Consider the following 22984-nt stretch of genomic DNA (forward strand, 5'->3'; position numbering starts at 1 on the left):
TTTCATCCCAGAATACAAATCAAATATTTACCACCTGTTGAGCCATGCGGCATTTCAAACAATTAGTTTTCTACCCTACTGAGTTTTTGGCTAAAAAGGCTTATTCTGCCAGTGCAAGACTTGTTGTCGTCATTTGAACACATGGTGAGGGTCACAGTTGGACAGAAACAAACTGGCTTAAGTCAGTCTGTTGTTTTGAATCCCTGCAGGCATGAGTCATCAAGGCCAGGCACAAAAACACGCCTGTCTGCGTGAATGCTGGAAACGTCAAGAACACCACATGAAACTGAGCGATGTTCAACAGCTTTTTGATTCATCGCATTAGCAAAATGTCAAGATTCAGATAAATGAGGTGGAAGAAATACAATATACACATATGTTTCTTATTCACTGTTGCAAACAATTTTAAAATGACCTGAACTACAGTGGCTCAGAATTTCAGCTATTTATAATAACAATGGGAATCTCAGAATCTCATTTTTAAAATTGGACTTTTCCTTGAATTAATTCTTCTTTGAAGATGGGTTAGAAAGTGCCGGGAAATGGTACTTAAATGTCAACTGCTTGTGGTTACAAAGATTACATCTTGACTATCTTGGTGAGTAATGATGCCAAGCACTGTCAACTATATGTATTTTCATGCCCAGGGGAGGGTGGGCAATCTATTTCATCAACACAAAACAAGGGGAAGAGTTCTGTCAGAGATGTCAAATGAAGTCTATCAAACATCTCACCACAACACGATTAGATATTTTAATCTTATCTCTTACCGCTGACCTGACCAGATCTACCGCCCTCAAAAGTCATTCTGTAATTTGTATACACGCTTCGTGTGTGTTCTGTGATGGGCTGGTTGTCCAGACTAAGGTGTTATACAGAAGCGTGAACAGGACTTTGCTGGTGTGTATAAAAAGTAGGGCTGTCACTTTAACGCATTCATTGCGATTAATTAAAACTGATATCCGGAGTTTCTGAGAAACGTCGCGATGTTCCGCCCTAAACAGCTCCACTTCCTCCCACTGCCTCTCCCAATCTACCAGAAGCCACGCCTCTACTTTTCTGCACGTGCATCGCGGAACATAACAGGGTTGCATCGCGATGCATTAATATAGGTCTATGGGTCAGGTAAGAGCCAAAATCACATTTACCTGTTTGCTGTTGTGACGCGCGGCCTTGTTTCCTTGCACAGTTCCGCGTTCACTTTGATTGACAGACTCAAAAACAGGAAGTCAAAGCCTATTGGCTGGGCGCAGTCGGCGATCATTTCCATTTGTATAGGGGTTTATAGGACAAAGGCGGGACTTATATACATTGATGTAAATGAATGACCACTGGCAGTAGACCATAGTAAAAGACTAGTTAGGTATTTTTTTGCATTTCAAAAGAATCATACATAAACAAAGATTTCTCAGAAACTCCAGATATCAGCTTTAACTACAGGAAAAAATAACGTGCTAAAAAATAACGCCGTTAATTGCTTTTTTTTTTCACTCCAAACAGCTCATTCAAGAGTTCCCAGTATACCCATAATACTGATGGACAGACAACAATAACAGGATGGAGACTACCAAGCCGCTCAGCTTCATTTGCAATAATTTTGGCTTTTAAAACCTCAGTGTAGCGGCTAGCACGGACAGCTAGCACGGACACAGTCTGACAAATGAACAAATTCACTGGATAAATATTATCTAAAGGAGAGAGAAAAAGCAACAAGTTCGGTGTCACAAAAGTGTTTTTACTGTTTATGATGTGGTAACTTACAGCATTACTAGGGGTGTAATGATACACAAAAATCACGGTTCGATACGTACCTCGGTATTGAGGTCACGGTTCGGTTCATTTTCGGTACAGTATGAAACAAAATGCAAAAGATAAATTTGCTTGTTGTTTATTCGAAACTTTAGTAAACCAACAATGTGTTTAACATTATACAAAATATGAAAATAAAGTTTAAAATTAAAAAAAAAAAAAAAAGTATACTGTTGTAAAGTGCTGCCTAATAATAATTTTATTATTCTCAAACAAAAAATACATAAAATATTATTAAAACAAGCTCCTCACAGCTTGTTAACAGCTTTTATCTGCTGCTATGAAGACTCCGATGGCAGTTGTTATAGCTTTGGCCAGATCTGAATTGCTAGGCAGAGGCTGCTTAAATGCCAAAGTCTGCAGCGTTTGCTCTAAGGATGTTTTCTTTCTTGTCACAGTGATATTTGCATTGGGGTGGTGCCGTTTCAAGTGAGTTAGCATGTTCGTTGTGTTCCCAGAAACAAACCCAATCTCAGCTGAACAATGTACAATACTGCCCTCGTTTTATTCACTGGTCTTTCTCCGTTGCAGTATTTTACCCGGAAGCCGAAGTGTTCCCATGCAGAAGACTTTAGCGACAGGAGAGGGTCCTCCAGCTCTGGTTTCGTTAGCCATGACGTACGGGCTGCACATGTAGCTGCAGGCGGAAATAAACTTCCGTTCCGTTCCGGGAACTCATTCGTGCACAACCCTGTACCCGAACCGAACGTCATGTACTGCCACGGTTCAATAAAAATACATGTATTGTTACACCCTAAAGCATTACATATTACGTTTTATTTCACTTGTATTTTCGATTATTAGAAGATTGACAAAAGTACACATCAATATGACAAGTAGCCCTTGGGAATGTAAATGGCTATGCCTGAATCTGTTCATGTCTGTTAAAAACAAACAGTACATGACTTTATAAAACCACTTTGTTGTACTGTATATCAATGTTTTGATGTGCCACAATAATGTAATTTCAATGAAAATACCAAAAGTTGAGGACATTTCTTTGAGGTGTAATTAAATAAGAGATTAGATTATTTAATTACAGACCATGATTAATTAATCGCACACTTTTAATCTCTTGACAGCACTAATAAAAATGTTGTCGTTGTTGTGTTTTAAATTATTGAATGACAATCATGACTAAAAGTCGCTCCATAAGGTAGTACAATACTCAAGCACACAATATTGGCATCATATCAGAAATGAAAAAGTTGCAACCGGACACCCCGAATTTCATAATTTCATGTTCTCAGAGAAAGAAATGATGTAATTAATTGTATTGTATAATGCAATTATATTGGAGGTCAAGATTTTTAGTACTTGTATGCTGGAAAAAAATGAAAGTTTGAAACCATAATTCCAAAGGATGATTTTGAGCAAGAATGCATGCTGTAATCTCTAGTTTATTGTGTGCTTATACACATTATCAGGGTTTGGCTCTCTGGAAATACAGAGAACACAAATAATGAATGAGCTGCAAGGTTTCATGTTCATTCACAGTGATGCTTGGTTTCAATTGCTGACCTTTCCTTTCAACATCTACTTACTAAGCGGATAATAACTAACAAATGTTATCTTGCAGCTCTCATTGCAGTCTAGCAGTAAGTGACTGCAAATGTGGCTGAACCTGCAGTTCCTATTTATTCACTTGTACACATCAGTGTTCATTCTGTTTACCCAAAACATTTTGTAATTGTTTTCATCGACTATATTTACAAGTGACAATAACTAGGTTAGGATTTTATAAAAAAAAAATTAAATAAAAAAAAATGCATGTGAACAAAAACTGAATCAAAGTATATTGATATTTTTATTGACTTATAAAAACGAAACTATAATGTTCACATGGGACGAAATCCAATCAGAACTAAGTTTCTTTTTGAAGTATTTAATCAAAACTACTTTTATTACGTGGAAGGCAGAACAAGCCTTAATACCATCCCATGTCAGGTTGATGCTATAAAAATGCATTAACTCTTATGCTTTATATTTTAGTTGACAACACTGTAACAGATCAAGTCAACTTAAAATATTAATGCCATTTAGTTGACTAAAACTAGACTATAACTTAAGTATGATGACAAAATTTGGCCTAAAACTAAGTGACATTTTAGTTAAAAGTAAAACTAAAACTAAATCAAAATTGCTGTCAATATGCATGCGGTGCCAAATGTAAAAGCTCTGTCACTTTTTCATAGTCAAAATATTTTGAACATTTAGCTCACTTTCCTCACGTTTAGCTATTTTTTTTCCTTTGAGACAAAAATGAATGTAAAACAGCATGTTCTATATCATTATTGAAAATGTGTACACGAATAATAATTTATATCTAAATTTAAATGTTAAATATAAAACTAAATGCTTAGAAATTAGGTAAAGTGGGCCAACGTTGTATTACTTCAAAACATTTAGCTTAATACTTGGCGACCAATTTAACATTTAAATTTAGATTTAACATTTAGATTAAACTTTTACACTTATTTTTCATGTTCACACATTTTTAATAATTACACAAAAAATTCTGTTTTCCAGGAAAATGCCTGAAATGAAAGGAAAATTAGCTAAATGTTAGGAATAAATAATAATAATAAATAATCAAAATATGTCAGCTCGGAGTTTTTACATTCTGCACCCCATAAAAATTGAAACTGGTACACTGAAGATGGATAATTGACAACTCTACTTAGGCTCCTCCCACTTGATGAATGCATACTTCCGACGGGCACTGTGCTAGTTATAGATAATGAGACAAACACAAAAGTAATCTGTTCAGAGCTATTGTTTGTTGAAATGAAGCAGCTCTGTAGATAAGAAATATCTCCCATTACTTCCTTTGTACAGTTTGTGTTTAACATTTAATTTCTCAGAATCTTCTACTCTTATCATGGATTTAGGCCTTTCGATTGAATCTCTTTTTGAAAAACACAATCAACAATAAACAGAACCCAAACATGTCTCCTGTTAAGATTAATGAAATCACTGAAATTGAAATAAACCACAGAGCAAATGTTAAAGAAAAAAAAGCTTTTTGAGGAGTCTGTTTACTCAGAACACACCCAGTTCCATACCAAATAGGCAATTTTCCACATTCTGTGTTATTGAAATGTGCTACTGTACAAAACAAAGCTTTAAAGTTGTATTGTAGAAGTGCCACTGATGAAATGAGCTGTTTTAATGCCCTGTAAAACCCAACTGGCTTTTTTACAGTGGCTGACAACGTCCAAACGCTTCAAATGAAATGTTCCAAAACCAAAACAAACACTGTAAAACACACATACAAAATAATTGTTTTACCTATAAATCTTCACAGTTTAAGCAACAAAAACAAAGCCCACGTGTCTTATACGGTGCTAAATTAGATCCATATCTGATGTTTGGTAGCATTTAGTCACAACACTGCATCACATTTTGAACAAATTTACTTAGAAAAACCACAGTTTTCTGTATGTTTTATGAGAACATGGTCTGGCTTTCACACCTACGAGTGCAGATATCAAAGGAAAGATAAAAACACCTCATTTGATGTTATTCAGCCCTTATACAGAGATTATCTTTCTCAGAATAAAGTCCCAGTTTTAGGAACTACAGAGTGAACATAATTTTATAATACTGCCCCAAGGAGTAGAACTGAATATGAAGGTAGATTAAATCAAGCAACTGCATGAAATGAGGATTTACATCAGCATTTAGTCTTGTTCTTCCAATTGTCTCGCCAATTTTCCAGGAATGATTTGAATTTAAAATACAGAAGTAATTAAAGCAGTGTTTTTCTACCTTGGGGTCAGGACACCATGTGGCGTTGCCTGAAATGTCTAACCAAAGAAAAAACCTTCGGTAAAAACGAATTAAAAATGCATTTTTGTAAAAAACAAACATACAAAATGATTAAAAACTGACAAAACATCAAAATCACAAAGATAAAAAAGACAAAACATTTTTTCTTCCCTGTATTAATGCTCTGGTCATTATTCTAAATGCTTACATGAAAATTATTGATCATGTGGCCCTCTGATCAGATGCAATCATATTTTTTTGCTTCAAATGATAACCAAGAACATGCAATCTGCTTGGAGTCATGTGCTACATTTGTAAAAGTAAACCTGAGCTAATCTGCTTGGTTAATTTCATGATGAAACGTAATGTTAGAATCGTGTGGCACTGTTTAGAGATGAACTCAAAGCATTAGAGCAGCAACCTCTCGCATGATGGATCTCCACCTGTCATAACTAATTACATTGATACTGACGAGTGATTAGGCCTTGATTACAGTGTCTTCCTTTCGTCCTTTGCCACTCTATCATGCTTCACACACGTGATTAATAGCTGTGCGCTGACATGTGACCTTGTAGTGATAAACACCTCAACAATTGCTAAATTACACACAAGAATTCTAAATGCTTTATTAACTCATTTAACCAATTACCCTTTAATTGGGATTTTTGCATAATGCCACAAATGCCACAAAATAATTTGCTTGATTTTTACTAATCAAGCAATCATTGCTTCTTAAAAGTAGAATTGTGAAGTTTTTTTCTAAATATGAAGCTGTTAATGGGAAAAATTAAGTTGTAGTTGTCATATATATATATATATATATATATATATATATATATATACTGTATATATATGTGTGTGTGTGTGTGTGTGGGCTTTTTGTATACACAAGCTCACGTCACATTCTACAAGCTCTCCCATTTTGCAACATATCTACCTTCATAGCTATTGCTCTTGCACATGACAAGCTGTAAATTAAATGTGAGCAAATGTGTGATCCCAATTTATGTTCTAATGTATTTCTTATTATTTTTGCAATGGTACCTTTCAGATCACGAGAGGATTGGAAAAGATTCGTCCTACGAACAAGAGGGGAAGGTCCAGTTTGTGATCGATGCCGTTTACGCCATGGCTCATGCCCTGCATAGCATGCACAAAGACCTTTGTCCTGGAAAAGTTGGCCTTTGCCCCAGGATGGAAACAATCAATGGCACAATGCTCCTCAAGTACATCCGCAATGTCAACTTCACAGGTATGTATATCTGCACTCTGCTTCTGTCTGTAGTTTGAAAGCTTAGCACAAATTATGCTCGTTGCATTGAAGAAAGTAGAAAATGTTTGTTCCAGGAGATTGGTTTTAACAACTTCCGTTACGCCTTTGAGAGGGTGCAATTTTTTGATGCAGCATTTTGCGAGTATACAGTGCTCTCCAGTTATCAGTCAGCAGAATTCAGATCATTTCCAGGATGTAAAAAAGCCTGGGATCCATAAGAGGCTTTACAATCGACATCAAAACAGACTGGTTATATCACAGCTGATGATGCACAGAAACTGGGCTTTGTAAGATTTCTTGCCTTATCTTGTCAGCGTTGAATTGCCCACGCAAGACATCTTTTTGCTGAAAGCGTCCTGGCTGCTCTGTGAAATCAAACAGCAAATGTGCATAGAAAAACAAAAACCAACAGTTCATGGGAAAGAAGCTGGAAGCAGTCGTTTTGTAGTGGTTGTATTGTGTGAATTGAAATCTGATATTTAGGGCTGGTGACAAAAAAACTGTTAAAACAATTCACAGACAGAGCTCAGGTAAGCCAAAGGCAGAGGTGTAAAGAGTACTGATATATCATACTCAAGTCAAAGTACTGTTACTTGATTGAAATTGGACTCAAGCACAAGTGAGTCATACATAAAATATGCAAGTATGAGTAAAAAAGTAGCTCAATTGAATAGTACTCAAAGTAAAAGTTACTAGTTACTTTCACTCCCCACCTTTATTTTTAGTAATAAATCTTGCCACGGTTCCCTTGCATACAGTAAACATATCATGTATAAACTTAAAAAGGACAATATCTTCACAATTGGAATGTAATTTATTTTCCACAGAGGCATCTGTATAAAATAAAAAGTTTGTCAAAATGCACAATTGTTCTTTGAATAAAATATCACCAATTAATTCGTTTAAAAAATAAAATCATTTCTCAGGCTTCATTTATGAACTTCAAAACTGAAAAAATAGCCAGAATTTAATGCTGTTTTGGTGCGGTTCAAAACATTTATTCTGATTGGTTGGCTATGATGTGATGCATTTGATTGTTGTCTGGCTACTTTCATTTTTGGTAGTTTTAAAACCAAAAATAAAAATTTACTCTGTAATGGTTGGGTGTAGACCTGTAACAAGTACAAGGTAAAACTACTGATTTAGAAATACACTAAAAAAAGTATGGATGGATAGATAGATGGATATTTGTGTGTGTGCTGCCTGATGGAGCGCTGAGTTGCGAGTGTGTGCGCGTGCCTGTTGCCGCGACGACAGTGTGTGTTGCTGCTGAGCTGTCACTGAATGGAGTTACTCCCTTCCTTGGACAAAGGTCTTCTCTGCCTTTTTTTTGCTGGCTCCGCCACGATATAAGTTTGAGAAAAGTGAATTTGTAGACAACCGTGTACAGCCACGGGGCTGGTCATAATCTAGCATTAGTTATTGTATTAAGCTGCCGTAAAGCAGTACGTCTTGCCACCGAGTCGGAGGCAGGAGAGTCGCAAGTGCGCTTTTCTGGCCAGAGACAGTAGGGAGGGATGAACGACCCCCCAATCACCCCATAAACACTTGTATTACCCTCACAGGGACTACAAGAAGGATTTATTAAGTTCTGCTTTAAAGGATTACATGTTTCTCAAATATGGCAGCATATCACGAGTATCATATACCGTTTGAAAGCTTAGAATCTTCCTTTTTTAAGCACATGAACCATTCTAAGACACAACCATCACAGCAAACACAATTCTTTTGTCAAACTTGGAAAAAAATGGTGGCATAACCAAGCCAGCACTCCTCACCTTTAAAGCTTTAATTAAACAAATTAATTAATATATATTTTGCACAGTCAGTGTGTTTTATGGTACTTAAAATATTTGTATATTATGTATATTATATTAGTTTGGGGAAACTGTAAATACTTTAAACCGCAAACTCCGCGTATGAGGTAAGCTATGGTCAATGCATTCAGCCAGTCTACACAAAACCTTTATTATGAAAAACGTATTACTTATAGATGAAGGCAGATATGATTTCACTTCTGTGGCAATAATCATAGCTTAAATCCCAAACAATACTTTTCTTTTTGGCTCTTTGCAGGTGATTGTTCTTGCCACTGCCTTTGGCTTACTCGTGAATCTATTTTGTCATGCCGTTATGGCCTAGGGCTTATAGGAAAATGTTTTTTTTTATTAAGGGCTGCCAAAAATGAAAAATATTGAACCTGCGTCTTCCAAAGATATTCAAATTAGTTTTGAAAAATATGGGTGATGTCAGTCCATCTCTTATAAATAAAAATGCACATGAAAGTTGAAACAGGTGTTATTTAGGCGATACGTTTTTTTTATCTCATTGTAACCATTGTATCCAAGCTGATCACTCATAAAGGCCATCGGCAGTTAGGAAGTGACATTAATTGCAGGATTACATTATCAAAAGGAAACACAGAGGAGCTGCATGTGCATGAATATACTTTGTTAGCTTGTAAGGAATGGAGAGGAACTTAGGTCAACATCCGTATTTAAATCAGCTCCAGGTAATTATATGACAAATGAAAGGATTGAGCAATCAGATAGAACGCAACTCCAATGGTTTGACACAGGTCTAACCTTCTGTACCTGCTCAGGTAATTATTCAGTAATTTACTGAGTGGGCTTTATGGGTGAGAACAGACATGACGGAACAAAGTGCATGACTTGAATAACTAACAGAGGAGGAAGAATATGAAGAAACCTGGTGGAACTATTTGCCATTCCTGCTAAAGAATACAAGCACAAGCTGTTGCTGCTTTGCCAGACAGTGAAAAACAGTAGAGCTCATTCTACGATTCACATTACATCTGTTCCTAATCAGGATAAGGATTCTTTAGTGAGATATAGGGGTGTCCCGATCCGATATTGATATCGGTCCGATATCAGCCAGAAAACAAATATCGGATTTTTTCGAACTGCATCTAAAATCTCCGATATATATTATATTATATTTATTCAATTGTAGAATACTCTAAATATTATGTTGAAGGTTAAAATGTATGTAACCAATTGGTTAATAATGGGTCAGTTTTTTTCATACCTACTGTTGCCGACTATTGTTGTGCTGATCAAGCCTTTTCTAACGTTCCACACTACAAAATAAGTAATAAAAATATCTATGATTCATGCAGATATTGTATCGGATTGATATCGGTGTCAGCCAAATACTAAAGGCAGCAATATCGGTATTGTATCGGAAGTGAAGAAGTATCGGGACATCCCCCTTCAACAGCTCTATGTTGTGCAGAGTCACATAGCTCAAGCAAGACCCATGCTGAGTGTTGACATTTTGACTTTTTCTAGGAGTTAAAGCAAACACATGACAATGTGTACAAACAAGATTTTATATCATGGAACTACTTTGTCAACTAGTGTTGTAGTCAAGACCACACTATTCAAGACCTAGACTTGCCTGAGACCAGAATGTAACAAAACCAAGACAAAACTGAGACTTTTGGCAGTTAAGACCAAGACAAACCAAGACTGAGACAAGGCCATTAGTTTTCTTTTGAATACCTTTGACGGACCAAAACAAGGTTTCTGCAACACTTGAAATCTTGAATCTTGAAAATATTTACAAAACTTAACAAAATTGATTACTTTAAATATCTGAAACTGAAATGTTCATTTGGTGAACGAGGCATAAAGAAAGTGTTCAGAGGTATTTCTGACTAGAAATAAGATGGACTGAGTTTTTGACACATTAGGCACTGGAAAAGTTTTCTGAGGAGGAAGAACAATCAACGATAAATGTTTAAAGTCAAAGTACAACATAAATTAATCAGGAACAGTTCCAAGTGCTTCTCATTATTGCATTTATGAAGTTGAATAATAGCAGATCAGAGCTGGTCTCGACAAAAAATCCTGAGTCCAGCCTGAGACCGAGAGAAGAACGGATAAAAATGCTCACAAGTCCAAGACAAGACCAAGACTTTCAAGATGAGTTCTCAAGACCCAGATCGGTCTTGAGTTCTATAACACTAATGTATATTGTTGTAAACTGTGTATAACTCTGAATAATCATTAAATTGATTGCTGGTTTATTTTTATTTATTGAATAACTGAATAATTAGTATTTACTGAACGCTTCAGAAGAACAATCTGTACAAACATCTTTTTTTTTATACAGTTTTTCAGTGTCAAGGCAAACTTTATGCATTGAAAATAATTGCAGAGCAGACCATCAAATAAGTGAGGTTTTTATATGGTGGGAGTAAAAAAGAACATTACAAACTATGCTATATACTGTATGTCACTGTGTCATACTGTAATTATCTCATCTGATGGCCTGCCTTGCAATTAATTTCATGATTCATATTATCAATTTATTACGTAAGAAAAGAGAGGAATGTACAAAGAGAGGTCGGATCACATTAGTCCTTAAAGGTAAACTGTTTTCGCTCTAAATTTATGCAATAGTGATCACCAGCATAATCTAAATATAACAATGAAAATGAATGAGTTATGGAAAGCTTTTTAGCCAAACTGACCTTTGATTTGAACAATAATGTAACGTTTAGGTTTGCTGGCATAATGCTGGTTTTAATCTTAGGTGAATACTGAAAGAAACCTAACAGCTCTTGTGAGTTTGTTAATTAAACCGAAAAGCCTCATCATCAAAGTTGAAATACTGTTTATCTTTTCCTGTGCTGCGTTTTACAATGTAAGCAGGTCAGCATGCATTTTTATGCTGGGCTCGGACTCAAAACGCCACTCACTTTGTTCTTGTTGTTGTTGTGTACACTAGTCTAAATCGCTACTCCTCTGTTATTCTTGAATGGATCGGGCTGAAATTTTATAGGTATAATCTATGGATGTGTACGCAGCGACGCTCGGAGCCCGATTTTCGATTTGGGGCCCCAAAAGGGAAAAAAACACTAAAGTCAATTTCTCATTTATTTACGAGTCAAATATTACAATGGTTGGTGCTACCGAATCGTTGGCACATACCAATGTATAAATGGGGCCCATTACCTCGTACGTGTTACGGGGGGCCCATGGGCCCCTTTTTTCAAATGACTCTGTTAGTTCTCGTTAGATTGGAATGCTGTTTGGTATGAACTCTATGAATGAATATGAGAAAACGCTCGGAGCCGTTTTTTGAAATGGGGCCCACCCCCCATTTTTGTTAATTTCAAAATTTATGGGAACACAGCCGTGTGATATAACATTTCAAAGGTAATTTAATGTAGATTACAAATATGCCTCACACAATTTGATTAGGGGCCCGTGCCCCCCCCCCCCCCCCCCCCTTTTTTTTTTGCATTTTCCGTTAAAGTCGTTTTTTCATTTACTTGTGAGTCAAATATTGCAACAGTTAGTGATACCTAATCATTGACATATACCAATATATGAATGGCACTCATTACTTTGTATGTGCCACTGGTGCGCCAGGGGGCTCCAATTTCAAATGACTACTCCACTGTTAATGCTCGGTGAATCGGGTAGTAATTTGACATGGACATTCTATGAGCAGATGTCAAGACTCTCTCGGAGACCTTTTTGAAAAGGGGTGGGGGGGGCACCTCCTTTTCTGGTCATTTCTAAATTTATCGTAACATACTGTACGTAGTCGTGTGATATATCGTTTCAAAGGCAATTCAACGTAGATTACAATTTTACGTTAAAATTTGATTTGTTTTACTCGGTGGAACCGAGTCATTTGACTGAATTCTTGGTAACGTGGTATGTGCTATTCGGCGTAGAGACGTTCCGTAGTTCATCAGAACTCGTTTTAAAAGTCAGAATGAAAAAATTTTGCAAAAAGCTGCTTCTGAAATGAATTTATTCTTAAATGATAGTGTTTTACTCCATGAGGCAGATGCATACAGATGTACACTTTTTTTCTTCATTAATTTGTTTTTTTCTTAATAAAAGTCAAATATAAAGTCAAGTGATGTTCAACAACAATCAGAATATCCTTATGACCCCATTATATTCTAGAATCATCCGTCAGCATCTCCATACATACTGTGAAGGAAATGGATATTCATTATTTGGTGGTATTAGGTTGTTTTGTTTGTGATGCTAAGTTAGGAAACCTGTCAGTTATACTGCAAATGAAGCACAGATTTATTTATAGTAAATGTTTTATCGCCCAAGGATCTTCTGCTTTACTTAGTGGTGTAATATACTGTGTTTAAAGATGTTAGTGTTACATGTTAGTGTTACATTATTGCAGCCAACAAGGTCTAAAGACGAATTTTGCCAATTAGAGTTATTCATACATTCACAAACAGAGCGCATTGTTGAGACATTAATAAAAGTGAAATGTTGTTTTAAAAGTGACACTGTGGCTTTGTGGCTGTTTGCAGAATAGTGTAATACAACTGCAATAAACCACAACGACATGGCTAATAAATATTAGCTGTGTATATTTCACTGCACATTACTGGCATGATACACTGCATGGTTGGCCGAGACGGTGGGGCTAGGGACCCCTCCCTACCAAAAAGAGACATGGGCAACTAGCAGCCCAAGTCACAAAGTAATTAAAAAATAACTAAACAAAAACCACAAAACAGAAAAATACACAAAATGACTCCCAAAAGCATAGAAAATGACTGAAAAATGCACAAAAGGACAACAAAAACACTTACATTTACCTTAAAAACTAACATGACCACATTATACACACAATAACCAAAAAATATATAGAATGACACCAGGTATTCACATACATGACACCAGAAAAACAAAAATGAGAACAAAAATATATACATTTTACTAAAAATAACACAAAAAGACAAGAATTTCCACCAAAAACATGTATGCAGCCCCCAAAGTAATTACAAAATGACTTCAAAAACAGAGGCAAAGTGGAAGTGTCAGACACCCACATAATGAGTTGGCCAACATTACTGTGTATAATTAAGACCTTAAAATGTTTTTTTTTTTTTTTTTTAAGTGTAGTAAAAGCCAGCGTAAGAATCAGAATATGTTTAATATGTTTCTCAGTAAAAGCTGGCCACCATGGTTTTGATTTAGCAATGTATTTACTGTAGTTTAGTTTTCTAAAGAAGGTAAATGCGTCAGAATATGATTCAGCTGACCAATGTCGTTTGAATTTTTAGTCGGGGAGGTTGATCATCATGTTTTGGTTGATTAGTATTTAAAGCACCAACTTCTTTACTTACAGGATGTTCACATTGTATTTACTATATAATCCACCAAATTAATTTACTTTTTTTTATTTTTATTTGCCTTATTAGTAGTAGTGCAAGTCTTTCACTTTAGAGTTTAGTTCTATACTATTGCACTCACTTGGACTAAACATTTTTTTGGAATAAGTAAGTAATAAGCATTTAGGAAATTAAACTGCATTAAACACGCATTGCATACTGCATCTAATGAAGCGGGATAATGACCTAATTATGTGCTCAATCACCTTAAGTATAGTCACGTTCATTTATCTTAACACTTAGAATAAATGTATATATTTTTAAATTAACAAACTCAAAAAGTAAATGTTTTTCTTAGTGCTAAATGTAGCGGGTCGAAGGAGTTTATTTACTAATTGACTAATACGTCATGAGGTCAGAATCCCAAATTCCACTTTCTTTTTTTGAAAGAAAACAATTCCTTCTTGAAATTGTATGTATAAACTCTGAGTCACTCTGGTTGTGGAATATGTTTCTCTCTGTATACTCCTTAATAGCTTACAGACAATACTGATAATAATAATCACAGACACGTAATTACGGCAGTGGCTATTCGTACGGTTGCCGTATCAAAACACCGATATTCTATTCGTACGCAGCGCCCCTCATTGGCAAGTTTAGGTCACGTTACTAAGACTAAACCTACTTTGGTAAACGTACCAATAGCACCGGGGGTTGTCCGTTCAGCAACACTTTCAATAATTATTATCAAGAAGTTAAATCGTGCACAACACATCAACAACTACCAGAGTGTACGCTCCCTAACCTAATGCTATAACTAATTACAAGATTAACTCGAGTAAAATTAAGTAAAAGAAGACTTAATGAAAAAAAAATGAATAAAAAGAATAACAATATGCGTGCATCGGTGTCGATGACATCTGACATTTGACTGATTGGTGTTGGTTGATGGAATGTCTTAAGTTAACTAGTCTCTAGTCAACACTTCTTAGGAGCAGCAGAACAAAAACAGAAGATTAGTCAAATCAAGTTAGATACAGAAATAATCATTTTCTGGTCATTTTAATACCAAAATATGACATGTTGCTTAGGCACATTGCTGACAGACACTGATTTATAAACGTATATACTTATATCTTATAGCTTATATAGCATATACATACTGGAGTTAGTTTAACCCAGAGTTTTTCAACCTTGGGGTCACCTTCTGGTTAAAATTATATTTGTAATATTGTCTTATTATTTTTCAAATTAAAACACCAAACACTGTATTGTATACTTTCATTTCCTCAAATATAAATGTAGAAATAATAATAATAATAATAATAATGATAATGATAATGATAACAATAACAATAACAATAACAATAACAATAACAATAACAATAACAATAACAATAACAACAACGAGACAAGACCTGTATTCGCAAGGTGAATACGTATTTAGCAATTGAAAATCGGCAAAAATGACAAACTGTATCTGGATTTTTTATTGCAGGGAAAACAGAAGACTTTGATCAATGATACCAGTCCGAGCACTGTATCTCAATTTATGGCCAAGTTATAGGGAAGAAAATATATATACAAAACTTTACAAGCTCTTTGGTCTCTCTGTGTGCACTAATGGAATATATATATACTGTATATATTTTTTTTTGTTTTTTTATTAACATCATGAACTTTGATCTCTACCAATATTTGCGGAGGTCGTACAGCTTTGAATAAAATACTCCACTTGAGATGAGCTTTTCATATATGTAAGCATCAAACTTGTACAATAAATATTCGTAGAGATATGGAAAATTGTGGCTTTTGACGCGACATTGACCTTGACACTTCAAAATCATCCTTGATGTGGCCCCTATGAGATGACAAAAGTGTCATTAGTGCTGCATTAATAGCCTAGGAGGAGTTCTAGGACAAAGGAGTTGCGGAAGAAAAAAAATACGAACTCCTACAATTACAATGTATTTGGTAATTTTCAATTGCATTGATCAAAAAGTAATTAGAAAAAAAATGTCTCTGGGGTTGCCAGAAATTGGTGATATCAAAATGGGGACATGGCCCAAAAAGAGGTTAGGAACCACTGTTTTAACCCATTACATTGGTAGCTTTTACTGTAAACCTAGGAAGCTCAGAATTAGATTGACATTTTAATGCAACCTTATAACAATGGGAGTGTATTTTCCTGGTGCATGGGTTCCTGTGGTCAAAGCAGTGAAATAAAATAGTGCATGAGAAATATGAAATGTGCATTTAAACTTGATATAGTTTAAGCATCTTTCATTATTTCATGTTGGTCAGAGGCCATACTTTAGCATCCCTATGCAGCAGGGGTGCTGAGGAGAAAAAGGGTCTGTGGAAGTATTTTGATTAAACTTTTTGGTCTAAATGAGGGGTGCCGTGGTATCTGCAGTTGAATGAGGAGAACTCACCGAGCCTGCTTTTGCAACATGAGCAACATACTGTTTTTTTCTTGCCTATAGTGATGGTTGAGAACATTGATTATGGTAATCAAATGAAAAGAAAGATGCATCCTACGCGGGATTCTGTCGAGATGTGCAAGAAAATCTTTATAATTGCAGCAGGATGAGAGTAATGGAATTAAATCCTAGTTTGTTTATTTTTAGTTAGACTCTTGGGAGGTGACATTAAACTCTCTGGCATTAGACGCTGAATCAATGTTATAACCTGTAAAAGGGGGTCAACACAATTAGTTTTCCCTCGGGCAGATTTTATTAAGGATTACGTTTTAATAATTTTCTTCCTAAACTGGATTCTGTTTAATGCAGAGATAAGCAACGTTTATCACAGCAGGAACCAGAAAAATGTGATTGTCTTATCCAAAGGCAACAAAATCAACATTCATTTCAGCATTTAGAATACTGAGCATTAATACAAAATATAACAAAAACTTTGTGTTTTTTGTTGTCAATTTGTGTGGGTTAGTTTGATGCTTTGTGTACATTTTATGTTGTGTAATTTTTTTGTCATTTTCATTTTTATTGCGTGTATGTCAGTTGAAAGTCTGAGTATTTTTGCTGTGCTTTTTTTTAATTTTTATTTTGCAGTTATTTTGTGTGTTTTTAGAGTTATTTTGTGACTTTTAATTTGGGGGCCACACAAAATTGGACAGAGTGTGAGTTGCCATTGTCTGGTTCAATGTAACCTTAAAATGTAGGACTATTTCCAAGCAGTATTTTTTCTGTACATTATGATGCTACTCACATAAGCATGTTAGCTATTAATTAAAAAAAGAATGACATTGAGCAGGATTGGCTTTTTTCTCGCTCAGAGACGACAGCAAGTTGTAACTCATTTTTTAACTGATTGTAGAACGCCAGAGGTAATGCTTTGCAGTGAAATATGAAGACATGTCAGACATGAGCGATACTTCTGATTGGTCGTCAATATGCAGTTGTTTGTGTGATTTTAGTGAATGTAGGTCATTGAGGAAAAAAGTAAAACAAGAGCACTCAGAGCGCAAACCTCCGCCTTGTGCCAAATATCCTCTTTGCCAGATATTGCCAGTTATCTGGATCGATGATCTTGATCATAGTACCATGATCAATCACACTTTAAAGGCTTGGGATCATTTCAGATTCTTGCCGGTGGGGAGCAAAAGAAAACATAGAATTAAATATATAGACGGTCTCAAGATTTGCGCCAACCACAATGTGTTTAACAAAAACAATCAGTAACATACAGTAATTGACAATTTTGACTCCAAAAATTTTGCGTCGTTTGTGTCGTTATGTTTTAAATTCATGATAAAATCAGGCCGTTTGCTGCTTCACTGAAGAAGAACTGCGCAACAGAAGAAAAACCAACCTAAAGTCTCAGTAAGTAAGTAGCATCTGTCACGTGAAACGAACTAACTCTTGACTACGGGGGTGGGGGGGTGGGGGGGTGGGGGGGAATGCCTCCCATGACCTCTGTAAACTCTGGGTGTGCTTGGGATACATTTATATCTCTATTAAAAACAATACAGTAGGCCAAAATGTATGGACACCCCTATTTTCTGGAAAATTGTGATGAATTGTGCAATCCAGATCCGATCCGGAGGAAATTTGGTCAGGTAATTCATTAACCAACCCAACATAACAGAGTCAAATGTATTAAATATCGTTCAATTACCAACCGATTATGATTTTTTTAATATTACAGAATAAGTATATCCATTGATCCGGATCCCCTCCAACATGTAATGGAATCTTCCACAGTCTGTTTTTGGTTAAGTGTTTCCTTATTACTTCTTGCTGGAGGGAATAAATCAGTGTGGAGGCAGCCCTCCTCAAAGGACCACGACAACATGCCTGTCAACATCCATTTTGCCTCCATCATTAACGCTTCACCAGTGCTGATGTCACATTTCAGTGTTAACCCATTTCATCGCAGGGCATGATGCTCTCTGTTTTTATTGTTCTGAAAGAATATCTGAAATATATTGTTTATTATAAAATAACACAGATAATGTTCAAATCAAAAAATAAATACATCTTCCAGAAGGCGTTCAAAAATACTTCTCACTGCAGACCAGCAAATACAGCCTAAGAGATCAATGTATGTTTCTTTTACCAAAAGCATGATTTATGTTGCGCATATCACCATTTCTGCTTCTGCCTGTTTCAGCCTTGTTATAAATTTTTGATGATTGAATTTTTTTTGTGTTAGACTGAAACAACCAAATAAACTGAAAATAAAACTTAGATTTCAGGTCCTGATTTTGAAACAAAGCTAACATCTTTTTTCTTCATCTTTTTTTCGCTTCTCTTTCTATAGGAATTGCTGGCACGCCGGTGGTATTCAACATGAATGGAGATGCTCCTGGTCGATATGAGATCTACCAGTATCAGATGACCAACATCACCACAGAATACAAGATCATTGGTCATTGGACGGACCAGCTTCACCTCGACGTATGAATAACTTGAACACTAATGAATGCATGAGTATCCTTGAATTTTTACATTTCGTTTCTCAAACATATGAGGATGTGCAGCCTTTAGCCATAAAAACACAAAAAAGGTCCACACTTTGCATTTAATTCACTTGGTCAGTGTCAAAGAGAACAAGAATATGCTATTCTAGCTACTCTATGAGACCATGATACACTGAGTGAGCAATGTAGAAAGGCACCGGTGCGGAAAACCAACATTGCAAAGTGTTAGTTTAAATGTTTTATGGCTTACTTCTGTGATCAAAAATTGTGCACAGTTTTCCTTTGTAGGGCACCAGTCCGCCAAATCAATATCCTCTTCTTAGTTCAGTAGCAAGCACATTGTTTTGGTCAACACAATGAGTTTTGTGCAACGTGTCCATGACCTGCATAAGAATGTTTATAGGGATATGTTGAAAAAAAAAAAAAAGAAGCACATATTTACAATGCTGGTCTTATTACACGTGATATGATTATTTATAAATTTCCTACATGCATATGCATAGAGTACAGCGGCCCAAGTGCTGTATGTATTTGCATTAAAATGCCAAAGTCAGTGTTATGAATGGGCATGCATAATTTTTGTAGCCATTTATTATACATGAGCCCCCAGGTATTTTATATATATATATTTTGTCACGTTTATGGCAGAAGTAGTGCATTGTAGATATCAAGATATGGATTTAAGGCTGCGACTCAAAAGGAAATACTGTGGTGGCAGGAAATCCACAGAAAGAAAAAGTCTTCAACGTTCCAGTTTGTAACGGAGTAAATTTAGATTTTATCTCTATTATTTAATTAGGTCCTAAACAAAACATACTGCAAACAAACAGCTGAAATAAAACTGTACTGGCTCTGTGCTGAGGCTGCAGCCCATAATCGCTAAGTTGTATTCTGTCTCTCTCCTCACATTAAGTGCTAATTAAGCAGCAAAGTCATTTCAAGTTAAGCAAAAACTTGGTCTGTTTACACACTGATGGCTTAATAAAAAAAAAAAAAAAAAAAAAAAAAGAAAGAGTGGGGCTTTAATGAGGTGTACATCCTATTCACACCGAGTTTCTCCTTTCATGCATTCACTGTGTGTGGAACTAATGGATTACCTTTGTGTCTTTTTGCATTTGAGGACATTTGCTTTAATATCTGATTCATTTGACACCAATGACTGAAAGGTACCAGTTCCTACAGCTTTAGTCGAATTAAATTTTTTATTACTATTAAAAATTACATTTAAGACCAACTTCCCAGTAAACATAATTGGAGGGGGGGGAAAAAAAGCCACATCAATTACATAACGTGACTAGGAAAATAGCCAGAAATCTAAAAAACAACAAGAAAATACAAAAAATAAAAATCATTAGAAGAAAAACATTAAGAACAAAAGACAATTGTTTGACAGATTTTCCATTAAATTTCCATTTTCCCATGTTGTTTATGCATAAAAAAAAAATGTTACTATTTATTTTTAAATGAGACTAATTAAAATCATAAAATCATACTTATGTGTTAAAATTGATACTTTTTAAACATTGACATTTTAATGAAAATGAAGGCTTTATTTTTATATTCATGAATGTAATGCCTTTTAAGACTTTTTAAGGATCTGCGGGAACCCTGTGTAATGTACTTAATGTTTGTATTGTTCCCTGAATTTTCCCACTGTGGGATAAAATAAAGGATAATCTAATCTAAAACACACAGTTACACAAAATAATCAACTCTTCCTTTCCTGTTCCTCCCCCTGCAGACCAATGAGATGCAGTGGCCTGGCAGAACGCAGGAAGTCCCTTCTTCTATCTGCAGCCAACCCTGTCGGCCAGGCCAGCGCAAAAAGACAGTGAAGGGTATCCCGTGCTGCTGGCACTGCGAGAACTGTGATGGTTACCAATATCAAGCCGACACTTTCACTTGTAAGATGTGTCGCTTTGATTTGCGGCCCAACGCCAATCACACTGGCTGTGTTTCAATTCCTATTGTCAAGCTAGAGTGGAGTTCTCCGTGGGCTGTTATCCCCGTTCTTATCGCCATCTTGGGAATCATAGCCACTCTCTTAGTGGTTGTCACCTTCGTGCGTTACAACGACACACCTATTGTAAAGGCTTCAGGAAGAGAACTGAGCTACGTTCTACTCACGGGTATCTTTTTGTGCTATGCTACGACATTCCTCATGATCTCTGCACCTGATGTAGTCATATGCTCCCTACGTAGAATTTTCCTTGGCCTTGGTATGAGTATAAGCTACGCTGCCCTGCTTACCAAAACAAACCGGATCTACAGGATTTTTGAGCAGGGCAAAATGTCTGTCAGCGCCCCACGATTCATCTCTCCGGCCTCCCAGTTAGTCATCACGTTCACCCTGATATCGGTGCAGCTTCTTGGAGTGTGTATCTGGTTTGGTGTTGACCCATCGCAAGCCATTATCGACTACGAGGACCAGCGTACGACAAACCCTGTATCGGCCCGTGGCGTTTTGAAGTGTGACATATCGGACCTGTCACTCATCTGCCTGCTGGGGTATAGCATGCTGCTGATGGTCACCTGCACTGTTTACGCCATAAAGACCAGGGGAGTCCCTGAGACGTTCAATGAGGCCAAGCCCATTGGCTTCACCATGTACACCACCTGCATCGTTTGGCTTGCCTTCATTCCCATCTTCTTTGGAACCTCTCAATCAGCGGAAAAGGTATTTTTTCACTACAGAGACATGTATCTTCATTTTGTTGTCTGAAAGTTTGGCAACACTTTACTTGAAGTTGTCAACATGAGGCTGACGTTACGCTGTCATTATTATAACATGACACCTGTCATTAGCATGAATAAGGTGTCATGAAGACATTAAGTGTCGTTCCTTACCCTAGCCCCTAATCCTAACCCTAACCCAGAGCCGGCTCTACCCATCTGCGACTGGGGTGCCGATCGCCAGAAATTTAAAACAACCATGACCTCATCTTGGAGGCGGAAAACACTGGTGCGGCAGGAAGGTTTTCAAAATAAAAGCAGTTCAAGTAACGTATTTTTTCCGTAATTTTCTGGTGCCCCACCTTAGGCCACGGCGCCCTTAGAGTTTGCCTATACTTCTTATTGGGCGAGCCGGCCCTGCCCTAACCCTAAACCCTAACCTTAACCTAACCCCACTAGATCCCTCCACCTCACCCAAAAAATGCCACCATAGCTCCAAAGCTGTCATAATTTAGTGACCGACACAGGTGGCGACCGTGGCTCAGATGGTAGAGGGTCGTCTTCTGATCGAGAGGTTGGGGGTTCGATCCCAGTACCTGACTATGTGTCGAAGTGTCCTTGGGCAAGACACTGAACCCTAAGTTGCTCCCAGTGGTCGACTAGCGCCTTGCATGGCAGTCCTGTCCCACTGGTGTGTGAATGTGAGAGTGATTGGGTGAATGAGCTGATATGTAAAGCGCCTTGAGACTGCTTCAGTGTGGGGATAAAGCGCTATATAAATCAAGTCCATTCATTTATTTACCATAATGAGCCTCAATGACACCTTATTCATGCGAATGAAAGATAATGACAGCGTAATGATATATAAAACTTCAAGTAAAGTGTTAAAGGTTTTTGGCATAGTTTTTGTCTACTTGATTTTTAAAGACAACAACACTGACTATTAAAAAAGAATCCATGTGATCTTGATCACACCAAATTCATCATTAATCATTAATACCATCCCATATCACAGGGGTGTCACACTCATTTTAGTTCAGGAGCCAAATACGAAGCTGTTTCATCTCAGGTGGGCCACAGATTTTATGCAGGAAAACGAGTAATTCAACATTATTGTGCCATAGTTTGCACTTCTAAGTATACATGAAATACAAAATATGTAAGAAACCGACCCTATCCAAACAATAAGTGACAGATTTCAGTCCCAACAGGATCTTCACTTTAAATTTCTTAGATTGTGTGACCAATTTCTATTTAATTAAAGAATACATTATCTCATAATTAGAGGGAAATTTCAAAAAATTCTATGAATTATGAGTTTTTTTCAACTGTTTAACATTAAAAATGACTGCAATCATGCAATATAAACACCGGGAAAACTGTGAGC

General features: G+C 36.4%; 1 protein-coding gene across 1 annotated transcript in view; it reads left to right on the plus strand.

The window, feature by feature from the left end:
* LOC114466962 (metabotropic glutamate receptor 4-like) overlaps window positions 1–22984 on the plus strand; it is a 181784-nt gene that overhangs the window by 144460 nt on the left and 14340 nt on the right. The window contains exons 6-8 of the mRNA XM_028452840.1: window positions 6632–6832; window positions 18765–18901; window positions 20666–21601. Of these exons, the coding sequence (XP_028308641.1) occupies window positions 6632–6832; window positions 18765–18901; window positions 20666–21601 (1274 nt within the window). The remainder of the gene's footprint in view (window positions 1–6631; window positions 6833–18764; window positions 18902–20665; window positions 21602–22984) is intronic.

The sequence above is a fragment of the Gouania willdenowi genome, chromosome 7 (assembly GCF_900634775.1).
Source record: "Gouania willdenowi chromosome 7, fGouWil2.1, whole genome shotgun sequence".
Classification (NCBI taxonomy): Eukaryota; Metazoa; Chordata; class Actinopteri; order Blenniiformes; family Gobiesocidae; genus Gouania; species Gouania willdenowi.